General features: G+C 43.5%; 1 protein-coding gene across 1 annotated transcript in view; it reads left to right on the top strand.

The window, feature by feature from the left end:
- LOC126412386 (polyamine-transporting ATPase 13A3-like) overlaps positions 1-24,261 on the top strand; it is a 419,382-nt gene that overhangs the window by 275,856 nt on the left and 119,265 nt on the right. Inside the window, exons 4-6 of the mRNA XM_050081962.1 lie at positions 6,741-6,811; positions 8,675-8,748; positions 14,015-14,171. Coding sequence (XP_049937919.1) covers positions 6,741-6,811; positions 8,675-8,748; positions 14,015-14,171 — 302 coding nt within the window. The remainder of the gene's footprint in view (positions 1-6,740; positions 6,812-8,674; positions 8,749-14,014; positions 14,172-24,261) is intronic.

Genomic DNA, 24,261 nt, shown 5'->3' with positions numbered 1-24,261 from the left:
GGAAATCAGTTATGACAAGAACAGTCCGCAGCTCGTGGTCGTGCGGTAGCGTTCTCGCTTCCCACGCCCGGGTTCCCGGGTTCGATTCCCGGCGGGGTCAGGGATTTTCTCTGCCTCGTGATGACTGGGTGTTGTGTGATGTCCTTAGGTTAGTTAGGTTTAAGTAGTTCTAAGTTCTAGGAGACTGATGACCATAGCTGTTAAGTCCCATAGTGCTCAGAGCCATTTGACAACAACAAATTCACAGCAGTACTTTGATTGCTGCTGCTTGGAAACCACGCACGATAAGAACAAATCCAACACGCCACTTAGACTGTCGCTGCTCGAAAACCACTTATGCAAGAACAAATCCACGACGTTACTTGGACACATTTCTATTGCGTTTATGACAAAAAAGACATCTGCGACGAAACTTTCATTGTTCTACACAAGGCTGCTGTCGGTACGTGGAGCAGCGCAGCAAGACTTTGCTGGCTGATGCAATATTTATATGAGAGTAAGCGGACTTGATAGTTAACCAGTAAATTGTTGTTGTTGTGGTCTTCAGTCCTGAGACTGGTTTGATGCAGCTCTCCATGCTACTCTATCCTGTGCAAGTTTCTTCATCTCCCAGTACGTACTGCAACCTGCATCCTTCTGAATCTGCTTAGTGTATTCATCTCTTGGTCTCCCCCTATGATTTTTACCCTCCACGCTGCCCTCCAATACTAAATTGGTGATCCCTTGATGCCTCAGAACATGTCCGACCAACCGATCCCTTCTTCTGGTCAAGTTGTGCCACAAACTCCTCTTCTCCCCAATCCTATTCAGTACCTCCTCATTAGTTATGTGTTCTACCCATCTAATCTTCAGCATTCTTCTGTAGCACCACATTTCGAAAGCTTCTATTCTCTTCTTGTCCAAACTATTTACCGTCCATGTTTCACTTACATACATGGCTACACTCCATACAAATACTTACAGAAATGACTTCCTGACACTGAAATCTATACTCGATGTTAACAAATTTCTCTTATTCAGAAACGCTTTCCTTGCCATTGCCAGTCTACATTTTATATCCTCTCTACTTCGACCATCATCAGTTATTTTGCTCCCCAAATAGCAAAACTCCTTTACTACTTTAAGTGTCTCATTTCCTAATCTAATACCCTCAACATCACCTGACTTAATTCGACTACATTCCATTATCCTCGTTTTGCTTTTGTTGATGTTCATCTTATATCCTCCCTTCAAGACACCATCCATTCCGTTCAACTGCTCTTCCAAGTCCTTTGATGTCTCTGACAGAATTACAATGTCATCGGCGAACCTCAAAGTTTTTATTTCTTTTCCATGGATTTTAATACCTACTCCGAATTTTTTTTTGTTTCCTTTACTGCTTGCTCAATATACAGATTGAATAACATCGGGGAGAGTAAATTATACTCGGAAAAAGCCACGACATGAATCTCTCTTATAGTATTTACTATGACCGGTTTAGATCACTGACCATCCTCACAATAAGAAAGATTACAAGCACAACATAACACGTCATAGATGACTCCATGTATGAAGAATAACATGAACATACACTTAGATGACAAAAGTCATGGGATAGCGATATGCACGTATACTTATGGCGGTAGCATCGCGTACTCAAGGTATAAAAGGGCAGTGTATTGGCGGAGCTGTCATTTGTACTCAGGTGATTCGCGTAGAAAGACGTCCGACATGATTATGGCCGGGCGACGGGAACTAACAGGCTTCCAAAGCGGAATGGTTAAGCTACTCACGTGTGACATTCCGTTTCGGAAACCGTTACGGAATTCAATGTTCTAAGACCCACAGTGACAAGAGTGTGCCGAGAAAGCCAAATTTCAGGCGTTACCTCTCACCATGGACAACGCAGCGGCCTACGGTCTTCTCATAATGACCGAGAGCAGCGGTGTTAGCATAGCGTTGACAGTGTTAACACACAAGGTATTAGGTTAAATAACCACAGAAACCAATGTGGGACATACGACCAACTTATCCGTTAGGACAGTGCGGCGGCATTTGACGACAATGGGCTACGGCAGCAGATGGCCGAAGCAAAGACCTTTGCTGACAGCACGGCGTCGCTTGCAGCGCCTCTCGTGGGCGGACCGTAGACTACCGGAAAGCCGTGAGTGGTCGGGTGAATCCCTGTTTCAGCAAGAGCTGATGGTAGGGTCCGAGTGTGGTACAAACCGCACGAAGCCATGGACCCAGGTTGTCAACTGTCACTGCGCAAGGTGGCGGTGACTCTATGGTAGTGTGGACGGTGTTTACATGGAATGGACTGGGTCCTCTCGTCCGACTGAACCGATCATTGCCTGGAAATAGTTATGCTCGGATGCTTGGAGACCATTTTCAGCCATTCATGGGCTTTATATTCCCAAAAAAAATTGATTTTTTATGGATGACTATGCGCCATATCACTGGGCTCCAGTTCTCCGCAATTGGTTTGAAGAAGATTCTGGACAATTCGAGCGAAAGATCCTGCCACCCAGATCGCCCAACATGAATCCCATCGAACATGTATGGTACGTAATTGCGACTTCATTTAGTGTACAAAATACTGCACCGGCAACACTTTCGCAATTATGGACGGCTGTAGAGGCAAAATGAGTCAGTATTTCTGCAGGGGACCTCCAATGACTTCTTGAGTCCATGCCACGTGGAGTTGCTGCACTACACCGGGCAAAAGTACGTCCTACACGATATTAGCAGGTATTCCATGGCTTTTCTCACCTCATCGTAAGTTTCCCGTGTTAATGTGATGTGTCTCGATCTGTGGCGAACGATACGAGTCTGTCGAGCCGCATTGTTTAAGTACTGAAAACTTATAATCATTGTTTTGCACATTTTGGCTTTGTTCAAGTTATTCTTCACATGTAAATACACTCCTGGAAATGGAAAAAAGAACACATTGACACCGATGTGTCAGACCCACCATACTTGCTCCGGACACTGCGAGAGGGCTGTACAAGCAATGATCACACGCACGGCACAGCGGACACACCAGGAACCGCGGTGTTGGCCGTCGAATGGCGCTAGCTGCGCAGCATTTGTGCACCGCCGCCGTCAGTATCAGCCAGTTTGCCGTGGCATACGGAGCTCCATCGCAGTCTTTAACACTGGTAGCATGCCGCGACAGCGTGGACGTGAACCGTATGTGCAGTTGACGGACTTTGAGCGAGGACGTATAGTGGGCATGCGGGAGGCCGGGTGGACGTACCGCCGAATTGCTCAACACGTGGGGCGTGAGGTCTCCACAGTACATCGATGTTGTCGCCAGTGGTCGGCGGAAGGTGCACGTGCCCGTCGACCTGGGACCGGACCGCAGCGACGCACGGATGCACGCCAAGACCGTAGGATCCTACGCAGTGCCGTAGGGGACCGCACCGCCACTTCCCAGCAAATTAGGGACACTGTTGCTCCTGGGGTATCGGCGAGGACCATTCGCAACCGTCTCCATGAAGCTGGGCTACGGTCCCGCACACCGTTAGGCCGTCTTCCGCTCACGCCCCAACATCGTGCAGCCCGCCTCCAGTGGTGTCGCGACAGGCGTGAATGGAGGGACGAATGGAGACGTGTCGTCTTCAGCGGTGAGAGTCGCTTCTGCCTTGGTGCCAATGATGGTCGTATGCGTGTTTGGCGCCGTGCAGGTGAGCGCCACAATCAGGACTGCATACGACCGAGGCACACAGGGCCAACACCCGGCATCATGGTGTGGGGAGCGATCTCCTACACTGGCCGTACACCACTGGTGATCGTCGAGGGGACACTGAATAGTGCACGGTACACCCAAACCGTCATCGAACCCATCGTTCTACCATTCCTAGATCGGCAAGGGAACTTGCTGTTCCAACAGGACAATGCACGTCCGCATGTAACCCGTGCCACCCAACGTGCTCTAGAAGGTGTAAGTCAACTACCCTGGCCAGCAAGATCTCCGGATCCCCCATTGAGCATGTTTGGGACTGGATGAAGCGTCGTCTCACGCGGTCTGCACGTCCAGCACGAACGCTGGTCCAACTGAGGCGCCAGGTGGAAATGGCATGGCAAGCCGTTCCACAGGACTACATCCAGCATCTCTACGATCGTCTCCATGGGAGAATAGCAGCCTGCATTGCTGCGAAAGGTGGATATACACTGTACTAGTGCCGACATTGTGCATGCTCTGTTGCCTGTGTCTATGTGCCTGTGGTTCTGTCAGTGTGATCATGTGATGTATCAGACCCCAGGAATGTGTCAATAAAGTTTCCCCTTCCTGGGACAATGAATTCACGGTGTTCTTATTTCAATTTCCAGGAGTGTGTATGTATTACATGTGATGTGATTGTAATATTTCTTACCGTGAGGGTGGGCAGTCACTGTGTAAGATGCCTATTATTTGACACCTTACAAGAACCCATCCACATATTTTGCCGTGATATACAAACGCAATTAGGTATCATGTGATAGGTTGTACATCGTATATACGAATATATAAAGGAGACTGACTTCGTTACGTACGCCTTGTAAATAATTGTTAACGCTTATTGCATGAAAGGTGACGGAGTGTCTTTATTATACTAGTAGAGTTTGGAACGACAGTCGAGATGAAGCGGCAGGCAGAACTCAAGCTCTGGGTGGGCCGGTTTAGTGGCCGTGCGGTTCTCGGCGCTACAGTCTGGAACCGAGCGACCGCTACGGTCGCAGGTTCGAATCCTGCCTCGGGCATGGATGTGTGTGATGTCCTTAGGTTAGTTAGGTTTCATTAGTTCTAAGTTCTAGGCGACTGATGACCTCAGAAGTTAAGTCGCATAGTGCTCAGAGCCATTTGAACCAAGCTCTGGGTGGAAGGCCCCCACAGGTGTTGGTCCTGCTTAAACACAAGAAGTAGCTAGACGGACGTCGTGGCACCTGAATTCTAGAGCACAATAGGGTGACGGCCGGCCGCTATTGTAGCCGGACGGGAAGGATAACCGGATAATACTTCCGAACTTTGCAAATCTTGGACGCAGGTGAGATGAAAGAAGAAGAGGCACCTTGGAAACCACGCAGGCTGGATTATTTCCAAGGATTTTTACTCAGAAGCGTACCATTGTACCAGTATAGGTTTTTCCTCGCAAACTTTCCGCGCCGGACGACAAAAGACTAAAATATGGGTGGTCGGCGTTCGGAAGAATCTGTAGAGAGGGAGAATATTCCGTGGTTTCTGGAATATGATTCGTTTTCGGAATTAGGGTGGTCGGGAGCTGAGCCTTGCTGGGAAGCCAGCGGTGGAGAGACGATGTCTTCCGTAGTGAGCGCCCGTGTGTGACGGTCGCTCGATATCAGCTTTGTTGGTACAGACGGACTTGCTGTCTTTGCTCTCAGGAGAGTTTATAGTTAGAACAGTTAGGCACTGTACTGTTGCGAACCTATACGAGTCTGGACTTCACCTCTGGGTTGGAAGTCGTCGTTGAGTATGCAGCGTTCAGTAACTGAGAACACTTCCTCTGCTTATACTTACGTTGAGACGTTATCTGAACTCCGTCTTTGTGGCTGACAGTTCGCGTTTCTCGTCTGTAGAACACAGAGGGGAGAAGACAACATTAGAGTATATTAGTCAGAGGACCGCCTTCTGCCGTCCTTGTGTTTGAAAGCCTTTATTTGTGGCTGGAGTTCTTCCATCGTCGCAGACGAGTACGAGAACCATCACTTCGACCCACCGGACGCAGTACATACGGTGATATCGCAAATTGCTTCGGCTTATTAGGGTTATAAAAGCTAAACAGCTGTGATCACGTTTGTTTATTTCCACTGAGGCTCCACACCACCGTAGATCATCTCTGAAAGTAGTGTTTCCTAGTGATTGGTACGTAGATGATGTCAGTCATTTCGCGTTATTGATATAACTGATTAGTAATTTTACTTAGGAAATGTAAACTTTGTAATATCAAGGTTTTTTAAATCTACTACGTTTATCATTTAGTAGGATTAGTTGCCTTCATCGTTCATTTAAGTTTAGATTGTAATTTGTAGAATAGATCCTAGGATCTGCTTCACGGGGTAGTCAGACAGGGCCAAATCTTCATTTTAGCGTTTATTATTCTCCGTTGCGCACATTCGTTTTACTCCCGCCTGGAGTAGCATCTTGGAACTGAGTGGTGGTGGTGGTTAGTGTTTAACGTCCCGTCGACAACGAGGTCATTAGCGACGGAGCGCAAGCTCGGGTTAGGGAAGGATTGGGAAGGAAATCGGCCGTGCCCTTTCAAAGGAACCATCCCGGCATTTGCCTGAAACGATTTAGGGAAATCACGGAAAACCTAAATCAAGAGGGCTGGAGACGGGATTGAACCGTCGTCCTCCCGAATGCGAGTCCAGTGTGCTAACCACTGCGCCACCTCGCTCGGTCTTGGAACTGAAACCGGTCGTAATGAAAGTATTAGCAGACAGCCTTGTGTCAGGCGTTTTTCCAAGTATATATATGCTTGTAAGTGGCGCCAGAAAACAAGTTCAGTAAATTATAGCTACCTGTGGCTGTTGCGGCGACGGGGAAATTCAGCAGAAGTGGTGTGATGTTCTGAAACTATGTTTTGCAGTGTTTTGGTCTATGACAAAAATAATACAACGGTTTGTGAAAACAATATGTAGCATGTTTCCTACAGTATTATTGCTGTCTATCTGTATCCTGAAGCCTATTTCTGTTACAACCTTTATCAACGTGAATATAGAACACAGTAATTTATAGCTTCCTCTTTCTATTTCAGGAAAATTACCAAGGAAAGTACAAAATGTACCATATAAGGACCTTCAAAACTATTTCTGCTGAGGCTGTGAGGTACGTAAAGACGTGTAACATGTTTTTATGTAGTTGTTTATTTTGTTTGTGTTGTTCTATCTACATCAGTGAGTTAACTTTTGCTTGGAAATTATTTTGATTTTGAAATGGTAAATAATAACTTCGATCAAAGTGACTCACATTTAAGTTTTATTGAAAGTTAATGTATTTGTTATGTAAGCTAACGCTTCATTTTGTAGTGTTGTTATTTCATAATAACTAAGGAATTCACGTTTGAAAGCCTGAAGGGGCATACAGATCTTGATTATTTGCAATTATAAATAAATCAGCTTCTGCCTGCAAGGACAGTTTTTAATTTCCTTAATGCATGGTAGGTTTCGGGACTGCCAGTGTCTTACTGAGATGGACCTTGGAATATACACCAAACCGATTTTTTTTTTTTCGGGCTCATGCTTCGGGATGAAACTGTGTAACAGAGGGATATTAGTGCTCCTGGATTAAGTTAAAGCGTTTTTTTATTTTTTTTATAGATCATTGTTGAGCAGAAACAAACATTAAATACTTGTAAAATATGTCTGGCACTGCACTTAGTGTCTGTTCTGAATGAGAGTGCTTCCTGGAATTTCGTTTCAGACGCTTCTCTAGCCCGCAGTGTCCATTTTCTCAAAATGGATAAAGCTTCATAATAGAAAACTGAAATCACCTGAGAGTTAGGTTTATGATCTAGCTTTCTTCATTGAACGCTATTAATCATTTTGATCGTCATCCGAAGAGCAGGAAAACTACGGGCTCTTGAGCGCTTTAGATGGATACAACGTTCAATATGGCACTAAAGTGACTGAAATAATTTTTTTTCGTGTTAAGAGAATTTGGTGTTAAACGATGCAGGCGAAGAAAAATCAAAACTTTATTTTGAATCTTGTCAAATTTTATTACGGTGCAGAATTTCGATTTTCTACTAATATTTGCTCTTAAAAGTACGTACCGTGGTTTGAAAGCCTATAAACAGCGTCGGTTTTCGTGGAAAAATCTGTTACGTTATTTGGGGTGTTTTTACCAAAATCAAATTATCGACAAACTGTTACCTGTCGTCCACTGTTTTATTCGTTTAGTGCATCTAAATTTCTGTCCAGACTTTCATGATGTTTCGCATTTCTGACGTAGGGAGGGCAGAAACTATAATGTTGATGTCAATGCAACTGTGGTCACCGGTGCAGATTTGGAAATGTCAAGCTCTTTACAGTGTTCCGTTTTCCACCTTCGTTTTGCGTCATCTACCTTATGCAGCTCCGCCTTTAATTTAATCAAAATAGCGCTTTGTTTTCGTCCCGATTTCTCCCTGCCATTGTGCGTAAAATAATAAAATTACAGCACTGGTATTTCAAAACAAAAGACACCAAACGATTTTGAGACAGAATTCACTGATTTCATCACACATTCACCGATTTCGACAGACACATCACTGAATTAGAAAACTATACCCATCATAAAATTAAAAAACTGACTGAAGTGATTGCAGCGCAGTACTCGCAAACAAGTGGTAACATAACAGTACCGACCGTGGTTTCATTTGTTTAGCCTAACGAAAAGAATTTAGCCATCGATCTGTGTGACTTCGCGATTGCAATAAGCAGATAGATTTGCTCGTCCGTGAAGCAAAATCTTTACGTGTTGAATGAAAACACAGGCTCAATTTACATAGTATTTTGCCGCAACTATAATAATGTTTCGTGTTAGTCGATATGTAGGGTAATACAGAGCTTCTACTTTTGATTAGATGTTGACCTCACATCTAGATGATGACCTGACATCTAGTTTACATTCGATTTCTAATAATTTTCTTGCACCAGGAGTTGGTTTAGCTGTACACAACTAAACAGTACATTTTTTTGTATTTTACAGCTCGCAATGCGCTGAAGAAATGTCTCCGGAGTCCAAGAAGCTGCGAGCGTACTTAAGCAACGGAAAAGTAAAAGGTGAGATGTTAATGCGTCACCTACCTTCCTACATTTGACAGTGATATTTCCTTGGTTTTTGTTATTTAATCTGGGCTACGCTGGAAACTTATTTAGCAATACTCGGAACCATATCTACCAGAGCAGTTATATTCAGAACTGTATTAGCTGCTGACAATTACAACGCCTGGCTTTCGAGAGGACTGAAATGATAACGTGTACTTCTAGAAATGCTATGCACAAACCAAAAGCGAGCTCGACTTATATTCCACAGGAAACTGATTTCACGCTGGAGTCCCCTTCCCGTAAACCTCATTGCTTGTCTGTACTAGCTTGATTTATGTAAGTATTATGTAAGACTGAGTTACTGATGAAGGTGAATATACAGATTTAGAACAGCACTGCAGTAGCTCTGGGTAAAATTCGTTAAAGTAACAAACTTATTTTGCTTTATCTTGGTACAATACTTTAAGATATAGGAATATTACTAGTCAGTCTAGAAATAGCAACGAAGACGCTGACAAATGTTTAGGTTGCAGTAGAACCCAGTATTTCTTCTGTTCACAATAAAAAAAGGAAAAATGAAAATCATGAAACGTTGTCCTCCCACTTTTAAAATAATTCAAATGATAAGCATGGAGCTATGTAAAATCTAAGGCTTTGGACAATAACTGGAGTCGTATTATTCATTCACACACTAAGTTAATGATTTAAAAAATTTAGTTTAGAAATAGTCACTAGTATAAACAGTTAAATGTAGTGTGTAGGATTTACGGCATATCATGAGTAATCACATGACCAAGATAATTAATGTACAAGTATCTCTAGCAGAAAGCAGGTTTCAGCAGTATTATCACAACCGTGTGTGATCACAGAGTCAAAAGAATAATGAATAGCTCATAGCTTTCCCAATAGCAATGAACAGCTCTTCCAAAAACAATTCTGACTCAGTGCAACACAACACGAGAACCACTAGAAGCATAATAGTCCGATGCATAAGTCACATGCGACAATTAATTGAACAGCTAACCATTGTTTTGCCTCGAGCATATATTCTATCACTGAATTAAATATATATGTCTTAGCAGCAAGTGGAAGACATTGCAAATCACTGAACTTCATGTCTCACATATTCTGCAGCTCTGTCTTGGAAACCGAAAGCGGAAATGTTCTGCTGAATCAAACTAGCGGATGTTACTGCTTAATTTCACTTGACTTCTGAGAATATGAACTACATCCACATATAACAGTTGTCTGAGAGGATTCAAAATAATTATGCTTTGTAAGAAAAAAAGTACTTCTTATTTCCAGCACGTTCTTTTTCAGTCATAGTTCGTCGTCCTTCCTTTTACATTAGCGTAGAAAACAGCATTAGTTTTCAGAAGTATACTGAACAAATTTTAACTTTGAACCAAAGAAAATATAGAATAACTTTTCCCTTGTAATACTAAAACAGTAATGCATTAGTAACAACCTTAGAATAATACGAGGTTTTCTTTCCATAAATAGAATTTATTACCATTTCTTAAAGAAAGTTTTGAGAGTGCTGAAGTGTGACCAAAACGTATAGTTTATGGCACTGTTTATAACTATTGCTCGACTAGCAACTTTCAAACTTACGTTTTTGTTACACACATACCAGATCAATATCTGCTTCTACTGACAAATTTGAAATTAATTACCTGAGTTCTTGTGATAACAATATTGAGATGTGGTCCAAGCTATCTTCATTAAACCAATCACTCTTCATCCAAAACACAATATGTAGCTCAGGGCTTACGTCTTTAACGCCAGTCCTTTTCCATCTTCTTTTTAACACATCTTAATAATACACGTTCACGCCAGCGCTGTGTGTGTCTCGCTCTACAAGCTGCTTCCAAAGTCTGTAATACTCTGTTGGATTAAAACAAATTACCAACGTTGTGCAATGATTGACCTATGACTTTATATAAAATAAAGCTTTTCAATAATTATCTTTCTCATAATACTTGTTATTGCAAAATAAACGACGTGTCTCAAAGGACTTATCCGTACGTAGAAGAATTACAACTAGATCAAAGCAGCACATTTCACGTTGAAAGTTACGGCCACACACACACACACACACACACACACATACGCACTCACACAAATCTACACCGCCCGAAGCCTACTGACATAACTATATTGAAAACTCCCGCGCAGAACATATTGGACCGTTCCTCATCTTGCTCTCGTATCTTTTACGTAAACATTGAGATAGTGCAAGTAACAGTGCAGCTTCACAGTGAAGACAATGTGCAAAACTGTAAAAGTAAGTGCACACATATAGTAAATACACATAGACGCACAATCGTTCGCATGGAGTAAAACACTGTAAGCACAAGAGTCTAAAATTCCAGGCGTAATTTTAAAAGGAAATGTTTTTCCTATATTAAGTTCTCTGTGGTCGCGGATGAGAAACTGTAAAAGAATAACAGCTTTACTGCAAAGCACAGGAAGCTACGGAAACCACAGCAAGTGTTCACAAGGTACGCGAAAGATATTCTCATGAATTCTTCTCGGGTTATCAGCCGAGTGGTGGTGTCGTCTTGTCGCAACGTTTCGATGAGTTTCGTACCCATCATCTTCTAGCAAAGATGATGGGTTCGAAACTCATTGAAACGTTGCGACAAGACGACGCCACCACTCGGCTGATAACCCGAAAAGAATTCATCAGCGGAATACGCCGAGAAAGACTAAAAAAAGTTCTGTTTTCAGTTTGTGAATACTTTACTAAAAACTGAAACTGTGTATTTACAAGCAGTAAAAAGCAATTTTTGCTGTTATTTGATATGAGGGGTGTTCAATAAGTCGTGCAACAATTTTTTTCTCGGCCAATTTCGGTTGAAACAAATCCTTAATTAGTTGTGGGACGTCGTTGAATCTTTCCGCTTGACCTCCTATAGTTTCATGAAGTTCCGATAGGTGGTCGCGCTGTATGTAGCTTCAAAATGGCATATATAACAGAGGTGCGATCCAGACAGAGAGCTTTCACTGAGTTTGTTTTAGCGAAAAGCCAGAGCATCGCAGATATTGATACGCGCTTCCAGAATATCGACGGAGACCTGTCACTGAACAAAAGCACAGTGAGTCGTTGAACGAGGCGAGTGTCAACAGCGCAATAAGGACGCGCAAACCTGTCCGATCCCACGCGTGCCGACCTGGTGTGTTGGAACGTGCGGACACTCTCTTTCCATGTTATCGAAAGATCTCAATCAAACACCTCGCTGCTCAACTGGACGTCTCTGTTGGGAGTGCTGACACACTCGTCCGCCAGTTGAGGTACACAAAAGTGTGTACACACTGCGTTCCTCACCTTCCGACTTCTATCTCTTTGGCCCAATGAGGGAGGCACTCCGCGAGAGGCAGTACGTGGATGACGGGAGGTTCTTGAGCCACCGAGACGTTAGGTGCGACATTGACAGTAGAGTGGGACCATGCGGGCATTAAGTCTCTCGCAGTAAGGCGGCGTAAGACCGTCACACTGAACGGAGGATATGTTGAAAAATACACTATTGACCATTAAAATTGCTACACCAAGAAGAAATGCTGATGATAAACAGGCGTTCATTGGACGAGTATATTATTGTAGAACTGACATGTGATTAAATTTTCATGCAATTTGGGTGCATAGATCCTGAGAAATCAGTACCCAGAACAACAACCTCTGGGCGTAATAACGGCCTTGATGCGAATGGGCATTGAGTCAAACAGAGCTTGGATGACGTGTACAGGTACACTTGCCCATGCAGCTTCAACACGATACCACAGTTCATCAAAAGTAGTGACTGGCGTATTGTGACGGGCCAGTTGTTCGGCCACCTTTGGCCAGACGTTTTCAATTGGTGAGAGATCTGTAGAATGTCCTGGCCAGGGCAGCAGTCGAGCATTTTCTGTATCCAGAAAGGCCCGTACAGGACCTGCAACATGCGCTCGTGCACTATCCTGCTGCAATGTAGGGTTCATCAGGGATCCAATGAAGGGTAGAGCCACGCGTCGCAACACATCTGAAATGCAACGTCCACTGTTCAAAGTGCCGTCAATGCGAAGAAGAGGTGACCGAGACGTGTAACCAATGGCACCCCATACCATCACGACGGGTGATACGCCAGTATGGCGATGACGAATACACGCTTCCAATGTGCGTTCACCGCGATATTGCAAAACACGGATGCCACCATCATGATGATGTAAACAGAACCTGGATTCATCCGAAAAAATGACGTTCTGCCATTCGTGCACCCAGGTTCGTCGTTGAGTACACAATCGCAGGTGCTCCTGTCTGTGATGCAGCGTCAAGGGTAACCGCAGCCATGGTCTCCGAGATGATAGTCCATGCTGCTGCAAACGTCGTCGATGGCTTTCATGCAAACGTCCCCATCTGTTGACTCAGGGATCGAGACGTGGCTGCACGATCAGTTACAGCCATGCGGATAAGATGCCTGTCATCTCGACTGCTAGTGATACGAGGCCGTTGGGATCCAGCACGGCTTTCCATATTACCCTCCTGAACCCACCAATTCCATATTCTGCTAACAGTCATTGGATCTCGACCAACGCGAGCAGCAATGTCGCGATACGATAAACCGCAATCGTGATAGGCTACAATCCTACGTTTATAAAAGTCGGAAACGTGATGGTAGGTATTTCTCCTCCCTACACGAGGCATCACAACAACGTTTCACCAGGCAACGCCAGTCGACTGCTGTTTGTGTATGAGAAATCGGTTGGAAACTTTCCTCATGTCAGCACGTTGTAGGTGTCACCACCGGCGCCAACCTTGTGTGAATGCTCTGAAAAGCTAATCATTTGCATATCACAGCATCTTCTTTCTGTCGGTTAAATTTCGCGCCTGTAGCACGTCATCTTCGTGGTCTAGCAATTTTAATCGCCAGTGGAGTAGTTTTGCAGCCGAAAGAGTGGGAAATGGTATGGTGTATTAGAATTCTTAATAAAACCAACCTGTTTTCAGTTTTAAAAATGTGTTGCATTACTTATTGGACGCCCCTCGGAGAAAGCAGACGAAAAACACGCCAAGAGTGCTGTAATTTCAGCGGACCACATCTGTGAAAGAAAAAGAAAAAAATTTGGTTAGTCAAGACGGAAAACATCCAAACACTTTCTTTGTGAACCTTGAGCTTCAATCTCGTGATGAGATGGTTGTGCATTACTAATAATGTGAGCGTTGAAATGCTGTTGCAATTCTATTGTTGAAAGAAACAGACGAAGTGAAACTGATGTGGTGCGTGGTGCGTGGTGTGTGCAGACTTGGAGGAGCTGCGCATGGTGTCGGTGAAGAAGCTCCGCTACGTGTGGGACGAGGCGGAACAGCGCCTGGTGCGGCTCAGCGGGCTGGAAGCGGCCGCCGGCTACGCGGAGATGCACGCCCACTCCGGCATATCGGACTCCCTGCGCTGCTCCAGGTACGTCAATACAGTTAACCTAGTCACTAGTACCGTCCTGACGCCTCCGCTGCTACCTACGTATTACAGGAATTTTTATAAGCGGTAGTCATAAAGTTTCAATTATCATCTCGCAGTGGCCATGAAAGTTTGTGATATTCGCCCTCTGTGTACCACATTTCTCCCAACGATGCAAGAATTGGCAGAGAACTTGGTTATACTGGATTCGTGCATAAGTTAGTAGCGTTCTTCCATAAGTTTAAAATAAACACAACAGACAAAAATAACAGACACTTCAGTCATCAATAATATTCACCGTTGTCCTGTAAGTTGGTAAGCGTGCTACAAACAGCGTGTAGAATGTCCTGTAGGTGGCAGCATGTAGTACAGATGCATATAGAGCGCCTGTATAGGGAGAGAGTGGCCAACCGGACGATACGGCGGCCATTTTTCTGCCAAACTGCGGGCGGGACTTTTGAATGGCCAGTAGTGGAGTACACACTCGACGAATCAAAAGCACAAGATAATAAGGCGAAATCATTCGTTAAATGCCTTTGTTTATAAGAATAATGTGTTATAATAATTTTCACACAGCCAATTTACAGGTCTGTTTTCAAATTTAACTATGTATATTGCAAGTTGTTTTATATGTAGTAAAAAGCAAAAACGACTTACTTCGCACAGATAAGAGTACTTGGCTGGTTTCCACAAGGCTCCTGTTTGCTTTATGTCAGCCCTGTTGACTGCGACTGCCCACTGCTTTCGTCTTTCTTCATTGCGTGGAAATGCTAACATGCGAAATCCACCTTCGCCTCTATTGGAACAACCAAATGCAGCACAACCTGGCATCGTTTACGAACATCTTCAGAACGAATTACAGATGTCAAAAACAATACTGTACAATTACTAACGTGTTTACTTCAAACATGTAGACCTACCGACTTCATCACAAAACGCTTCATTATTTCCACTCGTATTTAAGATTGCAAACGATAATCAATTCGTAGTACGCTACACCATCACTCTTCCACCAGATGCATAATATTATCTTCTGTGGATGCGCGCAAGTCTTTGTACGGGGAGCTGCCGCCTTTTTCGGGCTCAAATATTCCTTTCGTTTTCTTATGTTAGCTTGAAGACACAATTTCTCATCACCATTGACGATACAGCACAGGAATGGTCGGAGTTATTCACGGGCCAACAGATGACGAGCAAGCAGAGAGTCACATATGGTCACCCGCTGAGTTTTGTGATTTTGGCTTAGAGCATGCGGTACGTACACACTCGCTTTCTCAACCATCCCCACAGCATGCAAATGTCACACGATGGTAAAATGATCACAGTTCATCAAATTTGCCAGTTCTCGAGTACAACGACGGTGATCGATTGATGCGTTTAAACGAGCTTCGTCAAACCTCTAAAGTCTTCCCGAACTTGGAGAGACACTAATATCGAAACGATTCTCTTTAAAACGAGAAAAACATTTCCCTGCCGTGCTCTGTCCAGGGATATTACACCCATACACGGCGTAAATGTCTCTGGCTACCCCCGCTGTCGTCATCCATCTATTGAATTCAAACAGAAGGACATTTCGCAGATGTACAGATTTCTCCACTTGGCACTCCATTTTCTAGCGTCTGCAGCTTCACTCACTATTCCAATTGACAAAATGACAAAATGCGAACTCAAATAGGAACAGTGACCTGCAAATAAAAACATACTATCGATAAATAAACCCATAGCAACAGGAACACCAACATGCAAACTAAAAACGCTACGAACTTATGCTCCAGTGTAATATAAGGGGCAATCAAACGATAACGATATAGATGGAAAACAGTAGGAAACCGTTTGTTATTTCAAAAGTAATCGCCATAACTGTTAATACATTTATCCCACTGTACAACAAGACTGTCATTCTCTTCGTGGCAAAATATTTGCGGCTACCTACGAAACTATGATCGTACCCACGCATGCACCTCTTCGTCCGAAGCGTATTGGCGGCCGCGAGTGTCTTTCTTCATAGCCCAACAATTTGTAAATCTGCACGGCAGACATTGGGATTGTATGGGGTATGTGGAAGGGCTTCCCAGCAAACTACTACAGCGTAATCGAAACTACCTTGGCAGCTGCTGCGTGGACATTACCCTACAGCAGAATGATGCCGTCCGTCGACAATCCTCGTCATTTAGATAGATGCCTCGCTTCAATTTTTGCAAACTGTCCACGTACCGCTGTGCATCAACCGTGGCGCCGTGTTCTGGAAAGTCAACAGGGCGTCAAAAAAAGTCTCCATGACTTTCCCGGAGATATTTGAGGTAGGTTGAATCCATGTGTTTCCATTGTTGACTATCACCCTTGCTCTACGGCTCAAATAATACAATAAAGAGCCAAAGAAACTGCTACACGTGCCTGATACTGTCTAGGGCCCCCGCGAACATGCAGAAGTGCCATAGCATGACGTGGCATGTCCTTGACTAATGTTTAAAGTAGTGCTGGAGGGAAATGACATCATGAATCCTGCAGTGCTGTCCACAAATACATAAGTCTACGAGGGGGTGGAGATCTCCTCTGAACAGCACGTTGCAAGGAATCCCAGATATGCTCAATAATGGTCGTGTCTGGGGAGTTTTCTGGCAAGCGGAAGAATTGAAACTCAGAAAAGTGTTCCTGGAGCAACTCTCTAGCAGTTCTGGACGTGTGGGGTGTCGCATTGTCCTGCTGGGATCGCCCAAGTCGGCCGGAATGCACAATGGACATGAGTGGACGCAGCTAATCAGACAGGATGCTTACATACGTGTTTGTTAGAGTCGCATCTAGACGTATCAGGGATCCAATATCACTCCAACTGCACACACCCCACACCATTACAGAGCCTCCACCAGCTTGAACAGTCCCCTGCTGACATCAGGATCCATGGAATCATAATGTTATCTCCATACCCGTACACATCCCGTTCTAGCAGACTTTTTTCCCAGCCACAGCGATGTCGGAGTTTTGGTGTTTTACCGGATTCCTGATATTCACGGTACACTCGAAAATAGTCCTACAGGAAAATCCCCACTTCATGCTGTGTCCCATCGCTCGTGCGCCGACTATAACATCACGTTCAAACTCACTTAAATCTTGATAACTTGGCATTGTAGCTGCAGTAACGGATCTAACAACTGCGCCAGACTCTTATCGACGTTGCCGTCCATACAACCGTATTCCGCCTGTTTACGTATGTCTACAACAGCTTCTTTGGTGTTTCAGTGTATATTATTAATACCTTGGCAACTAAGCGAAACATAAGAAGCCCTTAATATTTCACAAAACAAACAATATTTGAAAGGAAAAAATGGCTGCAGAACCAACTTGGAAATTTAAAAACAAAATGCGGAGACAAATCAAACATATAACAACAAAAAGTATCTGTAACTAATAAAGAAATAAATTGATCTATTCATATAGGAAATTATAAAATTAATAAACGATAAAAATTAACTCTGACAAACACCAATGCTAAAGTAAAGTTCAGAGGAGAAATATACGAGCCATCTACGATAAACTTTTACGATTAAAACAGTGTTAAGACAGACAGATGTTTTATCGTCATTATTTTTCATATGTGCACTGTTGTGCGTGCTAAGAGAATGGTACAAAACCCTAAAAACATAAGAAATGGAACCAAGCAAGATCAACTGAACTTATATTGTTTGGCACTCGCAGATGACTTACCGTTATTACGTAATAAGATTCAAGAAGCCGTATATCCAACAACAAGTCTACACAATATAGCACGAAATTAGGGCCCCAGATAGCATTCGAAAACACTGAGATAATGACAGCAGATCCACTAGAAATCAACCACACAACGGTAAATAACGGGGAAGTAAAAGTAATGAAACACTTTAGATAGCTAGGAGAACATGTAAGATATAGCTTGGAAAAGAAAGTGCATTGCAGGAAAGATCTAATAAAATGATGGAAGCTCAAAACGTGACATGGTCTACGTACAATAAAAAATTTCCCTTAGTCAGAACTAAATTAAAACATTACAAGACAATGGTTTTACAGGAGACGACATACGGAAGTGAAATTATTTCAAAGTCACTCAGAGAAACAGGTTCGACGAAATCTTAAACGGAGATCAGAATAGCTACAACTTGCATTAATGAAAAATAACAGAGACATGGACAGTGGCGGAAAGTGACAAATGAAGTTGTGTACAGCGAACTGGAACCCCTTACAGATACTATACGGCATCTCTCTCTCTATCTCTCTCTCTCTCTTTTCTTTCTTTTTTTTTTTTTTTTTTTTTTTTTGTCACATTGTGATGACGCCAGAAACAGATTACCAAGAAAGATTATAGACAAACTTTGGATGATTTTGGAATAACAACTCGCTATAGAAATTCCCTGCTAGTGGAGTTCCCTTCGTGTTGTTTTGGACCTGGTAAGATTCGCGCCTGCGACATTCAGTTCTACAGTGACTTTTTCAGCTGTCGTCCTCTTACTTTTCGTTACAGTCCTCTTCAATGACCGTCTCTCATGATCAGTCAATACACACTTTCCTTTGCGGTATGACTTAGCGGACCACGTTTACGCGCTTTCTCTATATGCAGTACATAAACACTTCAAAAAAAGTTTTGCATCACCCTGGTTCTGTGAATATTGCGTCACAGACAAAGTCCCTTTGATTGTTCAGAGATGTCACGAAACCCGCCCAAAGATGTAAGCAACCATGCATGAGCAGCGCCTATAAGACGGAGGGGGTCTGACAGCCGATCATTTCCAGTCATTCCACCAGGAAGGCGGTACACGGCTGATGTAGTCTGTGGTTCAACCATGCCTAGACGGTCGAGCGCGTCCGCATTGTTACTTCGTGCCAGGAAGGGCTCTCAACAAGGGAAGTGTCCAGGCGCCTCGGAGTGAACCAAAGCGATGTTCGGACATGGAGGAGATACAGAGAGACAGGAACTGTCGATGACTTGCCTTGCTCAGGCCGCCCAAGGGCTACTACCGCAGTGGATGACCGCTACCTACGGATTATGGCTCGGAGGAACACTGACCGCAACGCCACCGTGTTGAATAATGCCTTTCGTGCAGCCACAGGACGTCATGTTACGATTCAAAGTATGCGCAGTAGGCTGCATGATGCGCAACTTCACTTCCGACGTCCATGGTGAGGTCCATTTTTACAACCACGACACCATGCAGCGCGGTAGCTATGGGTCCAACAGCGTGCCGAATGGACTACTCAGGATTGGCATCACTTTCTCTTCACCAATGACTGTCGCATATGCCTTCAACCAGACAATCGTCGGAGACGTGTTTGGAGGCAACCCGGTCAGGCTGAACGCCTTAGACACACTGTCCAGCGAGTGCAGCAAGGTGGAGGTTCCCTCCTGTTTTGGGCTGGCATTATGTGGGGCCGACGTAGGCCGCTAGTGGTCATGGAAGGCACCGTAACGGCTGTACTATACGTGAATGCCATCCTCCGACCGATAGTGCAACCATATCGGCAGCATATTGGCGAAGTATTCGTCTTCATGGACGACAGTTCGCGCCTAAATCGTGCACACTTTGTGAATGACTTCCTTCAGGATAACGACATCGCTCGACTAGAGTGGTCAGCATGTTCTCCAGACATGAACGCTATGGAACATACCTAGGATAGATTGAAAAGGGCTGTTTACGGACGACGTGACCCATCAACCACACTGAGGGATCTACGCCGAATCGCCGTTCAGGACTGGGACAATTTGGACCAACAGTGCCTTGATAAACTTGTGGATAGTATGCCACGACGAATACAGGCATGCATCAATGCAAGAGGACGTGCAACTGGGTATTAGAGGTACCGGTGTGAACAGCAATCTGGACCACCACCTCTGAAGATCTCGCTTTATGATGGTAAAATATGCAATATGTGGTTTTCATGAGCAATAAAAAGAGCAGAAATGATGTTTATGTTGATCTCTATTCCAATTTTCTGTACAGGTTCCAGAACTCTCGGAACCGAGGTGATGCAAAACTTTTTTTGATACGAGCATCTTCGATGTGGTACCTCTTCAAATGCCAAAGGCTTCGGTTATCTTGGTTATGGAAACACCCATCTCACGAGCACCAACAATTTCCCGACGTTCGAATTCACTTAGCTCCGACATAATGCACTCGCAACTGCACTGAACACTATCCTGTGTGTGACTGACACTTCCGACTCATTGAGGACATTGCGCAGGTGCCTTTCGTTGTCAAATACATCATCACAACCAACAGGCTTGGCTAGCATCTGCTTTTATGGTCAAGCGTGTATTTCTCACTGTATTTCTGTAAGTTTTGTTCGACTATTGCGTTAGGCTTGGTCATATCGCGTATTGCAGGAGACGCTCTAGTGTTCCGAAACTTGTCAACTAAGTCTGTAGCGAGCACTGTCTAGTGACAGTTATTCAGTTGAACTAACCGAGTCTTTCTAAGCATCTGGCCCTGCACTGTTTTTTTTTTTTTTTAAATTCGCTGAAATCTGTGTTTTTCAGTACACAAAGATACGCATTACCGTCACGAAATACGGCGCAGTCACTAACAAAATACGTATTTCTAAAATAATATGTTCTCTGAATAAATATTTCACCGTCCCAGCACTGCCAGCATACTACGTGGAATCAATATTTAAGTGGATGCTCATACTGTATTTACATGAAGAGTAAAGCTTCGGCCGTTGTAATTTAATTTATTATTTACTACACAAATTTATTGGTAATAGTGACTGTTGCCGACTTCCGTGGTGGACCTTAATCAAAATGATATTTCATTCAATTTTGATTTACAATTAAATGCTTTTGTGAAACTGTCTCTTTTTTTAACATTATTAATCTTCAGCGGAAATTATTTGTTACGTTAATGACTCTAAGACTCGATGAATCTTAAAACATGAACATATAAGTTGAACAATGAAATAAACTTTTCATATTAATTTCCTCGCCTAGTCGGTTCCCTTTAAAGCAAAAATCTTAAGTTATTAATTAAAATTGCGGCCCACACAACCGCGAGAGTATATTTTCTTACCTCCGTTAACCATTTCATTGCAGTCAGAGTCCTGGCTCTAGCTCTCGGCTGTCGTACTGAAAGTAAGAATCTTTAAACTACGTATTTTCTGCAACTTCGGCCGGCTGTGGAGAAATATGTATCTTACATTAACAGCGGGCGAGTTTGTCGCTTCTGCTAATTTTTATAAGTTAATACCGCCACGTAAAAAAGGTTACACTGCAAATTACTCGAATGCAGGTTAATTCAAGGAAGTCGGACATGAAATCGGGATCACCTCTTACAAATTAAAAGTGAACAATAATATTAAATCACTATATTATCTGCTTAATTAATACAAATATACTTACATTTGTCAGCACTCGTAAGATGTCCGTCTACACGCAACCACGACAAGAGGAGAAGTGAAGACGACTAAAAAATTAACAAAAGAGCGTATCTTGTCGTCTCTTTAGCACATTTTGTTTCGAGTGTTCTGTATATTTCTTTACCCTCAAAACTTACACAGAGAAGTTATTACAATATTTAAATGGCTCTTCTTTATAAATACTGTTTTTAAGTCTTTTCTTAGTATTTCACTGGGGACGGTATAAGCTCAAAATAACAACAGCGAGAGTTTCACTTTCCTCAGAGATGTCATAAACAGCACACTCCAAAGAGCTTATTTAATTTTGTATAGTTGATGATATATGTGTTAATTAGCGAAGACAATATACGAGGGCGGTTCAGAAAATAACCTCCGATTGGTCATAGTGCGGGTTGTGGGGGGAGTAGCGACGCCATCTGTGCGTTCACGCACTCAACAGGTCAGTCGGCATCAAGCCGTGGTCGAGTGAACGTCGTACCTGTGCTAGTTTAGTTTTTGTGGCAGTTTGAAATGTGTGCTGCAATAGAAAACCCCGCCAAATGTGAAGTGCGTGCTGTCATAAGGCTTTTTACAGCCAAAGGATATTCTGCAGCAGCTATTCATCGTGAGCTTTGTGCCGTGTACAGACCAAGAATTATGAGTGAAGGAGTTGTCCGTGAATGGGTACGTTTATTTAGAAGTGGACGAGAAAACGTTCATGATGAAGAGAGGAGTGGTAGACCATCATTGGTGACTGACGAACTCGTTCAGACAGTTGATGCAAAAGTTCGTGAAAATCGACGTTTCTCAACGTCGGAGTTGTCTACTGGTTTTCCACAGATTTCTAAGACTCTCTTGTACGAGATAGTGACAGCAAGATTGGGTTACCGTAAGTTCTGTGCACGATGGGTGCCCAAAATTGTTACCGACCACCACAAAACTCAAAGAATGGCCTCTGCATTAGACTTTCTGTCACGTTATGAGGACGAAGGAGAACCATTGTTAAGCAGAATCGTGACCGGTGACGAAACCTGGATTAAGTACGTGAACCCTGAGACAAAAGAACAGTCAAAGATGTGGGCACATTCAAATTCGCCTACCAAACCAAGAAAAGCCTCGCAAGATTTTTCTGCCAGAAAACTGATGGCAACGGTGTTTTGGGATGCCAAAGGGGTGTTGTTGGTTGAATTCATGGAACGTGGTATGACCATTAATCAAGACGTGTACTGTGAAACAATAAAAAAGTTACGACGGGCTATACAGAACAAACGCCGTGGTATGCTGACTTCCGGTATCGTTTTTTTGCACGATAACGCCCGTCCTCACTCTGCTCGCAGAACAACGGCCCTTCTTGAGTCCTTCAAGTGGGACGTTATCAACCATCCACCTTACAGCCCAGACCTGGCGCCAAGTGATTATCACCTCGTCATGCATTTGAAGAAATGGCTCGGGTCACAGCGGTTTGATGACGACGAAGAGCTCAAAGATGCGGTCACAGGCTGGCTCCAGGCACAAGCGGGTGATTTTTATGCAGAAGGAATTTCAAAGCTTGTGAAGAGATACGATAAGTGCCTCAATCGCTATGGAGACTATGTAGAAAAATAGTGCAAAGATGTAGTTGTAAGATGTATATATTAAAATATTTTTATTTAACTTGGTGTATTTTTTTAAATCAACCGGAGGTTACTTTCTGAACGGCCCTCGTATATACAGTGGGGTGGCGCCTGTTGTGGAGCCTGCCGGAGTGGCCATGCGGTTCTAGGCGCTGCAGTCTGGAACCGAGCGACCGCTACGGCCACGGGTTCGAATCCTGCCCCGGGCATGGATGTGTGTGATGTCCTTAGCTTAGTTAGGTTTCATTAGTTCTAAGATATAGGCGACTGATGACCTCAAAAGTTTAGTCGCATAGTGCTCAGAGCCATTTGAACCTGTTGTGGAATATCTGCCTTTGCTCACCCGTTGCAGCCGGGAGAATGCATTCTCTTGCCATCTAGCGGCAGAGAAGGTAACCAGGACGTCCTGCATTCAAAACGTCGCCGCTTGTCTCAACAACACGAGACCACGGTGTTGGGATCACACACTTCTTCAAAATTTGTACACCTTTCGTGGGCCATTAAAACAACGCAGAGTGCAAGTAGCAACGTGTACTACTCTGGTAGTTTCGAGAAAATCGCAAGAGAAGATTTATGCGTCTTTTATATGTGTATCTGTGCGAGGGTGCCGGATGTAAGAACTCATGGTCCTCAAGTGTTAGCGTTCGAGTTCCCATCGTGAATGAGGCGACGGTTCGACTCCCGCTCAAAATTACTTAGTAATCTATTTTTTTCATCACTGGTCATATCATTTAATTGATATAACATTTGAGAGGTAATATAATTTTAAAAACACCTATATTTGCACGACGGTTCGACTCCTGCTCAAAATTACTTAGTAATCTATTTTTTTCATCACTGGTCATATCATTTAATTGATATGACATTTGAGAGGTAATATAATTTAAAAAACACCTGTATTTGGATGAATTTTTAGCGAATTTCATGTTATTTGACTACTTACTATTTTTGATGACATTTAATTATTAGAACAAACATATTTATAACATATTTATAACTATCGACAAGTAAACGAAGAAACGCGTAGAGTTTTCCTGAAAATATATGCCTGTCGGGATTTGTGAAATACTGTGTACATGCAGTCTGGGAACTACTTTGCACCTCGATGCTTCGAACTCCAGACA

This window comes from Schistocerca serialis, chromosome 7 (assembly GCF_023864345.2).
Source record: "Schistocerca serialis cubense isolate TAMUIC-IGC-003099 chromosome 7, iqSchSeri2.2, whole genome shotgun sequence".
Lineage (NCBI taxonomy): Eukaryota > Metazoa > Arthropoda > Insecta > Orthoptera > Acrididae > Schistocerca > Schistocerca serialis.
This window is presented reverse-complemented; position numbering and strand designations above follow the sequence as displayed.